The 2,925-nt window shown below is 33.6% G+C and overlaps 1 protein-coding gene across 1 annotated transcript; it reads left to right on the top strand.

Moving 5' to 3' along the window:
• Positions 1-793: 793 nt before the first annotated feature.
• Positions 794-2,925, top strand: LOC133678726 (uncharacterized). Its single transcript, XM_062101193.1, has 4 exons — positions 794-1,125; positions 1,390-1,564; positions 1,677-1,740; positions 2,346-2,925. Exons 2-4 carry the CDS (start codon positions 1,431-1,433, stop codon positions 2,640-2,642), a joined length of 495 nt encoding a protein of 164 aa, XP_061957177.1. The 5' UTR covers positions 794-1,125; positions 1,390-1,430; the 3' UTR covers positions 2,643-2,925.

A 2,925-nucleotide genomic window follows, 5' to 3' on the forward strand; every position in this document is an offset into this window, starting at 1 on the left:
AAACATTTTTTTTTCTCTTTATCTCATTTATACTCTTGTTCTTTTGAGACAAATCTTGATGATTAACATCTTAGGTAGGTGATTCCAAGTTAGTTAAAGTTTATAATTGAGATAATATTAAACTAGGTCAACTAGGTTATAAGATATACAATATACATAGCATATCATAGATGATCATTGTTAAAAGAGTTTGCTAATATGTGTTTTCTTTATTTGGTATTGAGTTCTTGGTTATTTATTATTTTTATGTATGCTTAGGTTTCTTTATCGTTTTATATATCTATTTATAGATTATATTTTACATTGCATATTTAATTTTTCAAAAATAAAATCAAAGATTTATTTTATTTATGAAAGAGCAGCCATACAACACCTAAGTTATAAGACCGAGTGCAGGTCAAATTGTTGAAAAAACTTAATTTTTTATCAAAATAATATTATTTTAGTTTTTTTAAATAAAAAATTAAATTCAATCTAAGATGAATAAACTATTTGTTTTTATAGTTTATTATACTCTTTAAACTAATTTTAATATGAAAAGATATTATATTAATATTTTTTCAATATTAAAAATAGAACTAATCTTAAAAAGATATTATTTTAATTTTAGAATATTCTTAAAAAAAAACAATATATACTAAATTATCAAAAACAGGCCTGACTTGAGTCCTGAGCCTGGCAATGTATCGCTGCAACCACGAAAGGAAAAGAAATTGGAACAATAAAATAAAAGAAAACAGGCGTACATGATCGTGTGTGGATTAGATATTCGCCATCTTTTATCAGAAATCGAGAATAAAGCAAATTGTCTCCCAAGAATCTCCTACGCCAACAGATAAGCGGAAAAAAAAACCGAAAAAGCAACGACTAACAGCTTCACTCACAAAACCAACTCTATCTCATGACCACACACAAACCTAAGATCCCATTCCCATCTTGTCTTCCCACACGCTTCTGAGTCCTATCTATCTCTGTATATATACTCAATCCAACCAATTACTTTAATCTCTCTCTCATTTATCTCTCCGTAAAAATCTAAGCTTTGATCCGTTCTCTCTCTCTGTCCCTCTCTTTCTCTTTCTATTCTTCCTCCTTGGATCTCTCCTAGCCTTTGTGGCAGCTGAGGTCTTTCTCTTGCTCCTTTTTCTCTCTCTCTTGATAAGGTTTTTTGTTCTTGTGGAATTGTGTCATGTAATTTTTATTTTTAGTGTTTTTGTTAGTGACCCAGATAAGTTTTTGGATAAAAATTACCTTTATGATAATCTGATGATTTTATTGGTGAGCCAGATGATGTTATGGCCTAAATTTTGAAGCTTTGTAACATTTGTTTTTGAGTTTCTTGTGAAGTTACAAGATCTTAATTTTTTTTTCATATATGTTTGTGTGCAGGGGTTTGCTTTGGTGATTTGTTGATAAGTGAAAAGGGCGCCATGGCAGGAGGATGTGAGGAGAGGGAGAGGAGGATGATGATGATGGAGTCTGTGGTTTGCCCAAAGCCAAGGAAATTACTACTTTTAAATCCTTCTCTTTGTGAACAAATCAGACCTCTAAGATTGTCTGTCAAGTATGTTTTCCTATTTGATCCCATAATTGTACCCTTTTCTTAGGAGCATGTATTTTTTTCCCCTTACTGTGAAAAGTTTTGGTCTTATTTCGTCTTGTATTCTTTTATGCAGTCACCATGCGGAGATGGCAGATTCAAAAGCTCGGGCAGAGCTGCTTGACATAATTCTTACTAAGGCACACCCCTTTTTCTTTCAGCAATTTTACTGGCTGATTTTCTTTTAAAGTTTTTTTTGTGACTTTTTGCTTGTTTTGTTGGTTGCTAAACCTAAAAGGTTGGCAGTGAATAGGGTCAACCTCCTTGTAGAGATCCACGTCTCTAAATATTTAAACAATTTCTAAATATTTTTTATGTTCTTCACTGCTGTATTTTGGATATAATTGGTGGTTACAAATTTCTGAACTTACTATTTTTCTAAATGCAACTTTTGTTTTTACTTGTTTTTGGTTGAGGTTAGTGTGTACTTTTACTCAAGTATCAAAGAAGTTTGCCTTTTTTTGGTCTAATCTTGGTTCAAGTTTCTCATATGCCAAGATGGTGGTGAGAATCTGATATTCGTCACAGTTCCTGTTTGAATTTCTCTGTGTTCATGGGTTAGATTTGTGAGCTTCCTACTGTCTATGCTTTCTTGAAGCAAATAATCAAGTCCTCATAATTTTCTCTACTAAATAATGTGGGGAGTGAATTTGTTTGAATCTTTTATTGTTTTCTGCCCCAAGATAATTTATAATTGCTTTGCATTTTCTGATTGAAGGAAACTTATAGATCTGAATTATTGCAGGGAGGTAATGGTGGGGACAAACCTGGTTTCCAAGTGGCATCATCGCCACCATTTTACTGTGGTTCGCCACCAAGCAGGGCATCAAACCCTGTAATCCAAGATGTGCAATTTGGTAATGAAAAAATAACCCCTCTATCTCCCGCACCACCATCACCATCTCCATCGTCATCATCGGCACGTAAAGGAGGAAGTTGTGTCCGAATGAAATTTGGGGACATGCCAGCTGTGGTGAGGATCGAAGGGTTTGATTGTCGCAGCAGAGATCAGCGAAACTGTAGCATCTCTGCTGTGGCTTGAACATTGAATTAATGAAACCATTAATTGTAACAACTGCAGCGAATTTTTTATTATATGAGAGGGAGAGAGAGCTAATGGTAGTGGTGTAGTTGTACTGCTGGTGTTTTTTGGTCAGTGTATATACAAGGTTAATGGGTGTTCTATGTTGAGGTTGTCATTGTTTTTCACTCTCATGGATATGTACATTGTAATGAAGTTGACGAGACAAAAATGTTTGAATTTTTGAAGGAATAAAAGAGGGAGATGCAACCGTGTCTCTGTGTAGCTTTTGTTTATTGATAAA

Source organism: Populus nigra, chromosome 18 (genome assembly GCF_951802175.1).
Source record: "Populus nigra chromosome 18, ddPopNigr1.1, whole genome shotgun sequence".
In the NCBI taxonomy this organism is placed as follows: domain Eukaryota; kingdom Viridiplantae; phylum Streptophyta; class Magnoliopsida; order Malpighiales; family Salicaceae; genus Populus; species Populus nigra.

Coding starts and splice junctions, on each gene's coding strand:
- LOC133678726 (XM_062101193.1), top strand. CDS start 1,431: ATGGCAGGAGGATGTGAGGAGAGGGAGAGGAGGATGATGATGATGGAG. Junction 1,565..1,676: donor CCTCTAAGATTGTCTGTCAA/GTATGTTTTCCT, acceptor TCTTTTATGCAG/TCACCATGCGGAGATGGCAG. Junction 1,741..2,345: donor TTGACATAATTCTTACTAAG/GCACACCCCTTT, acceptor GAATTATTGCAG/GGAGGTAATGGTGGGGACAA.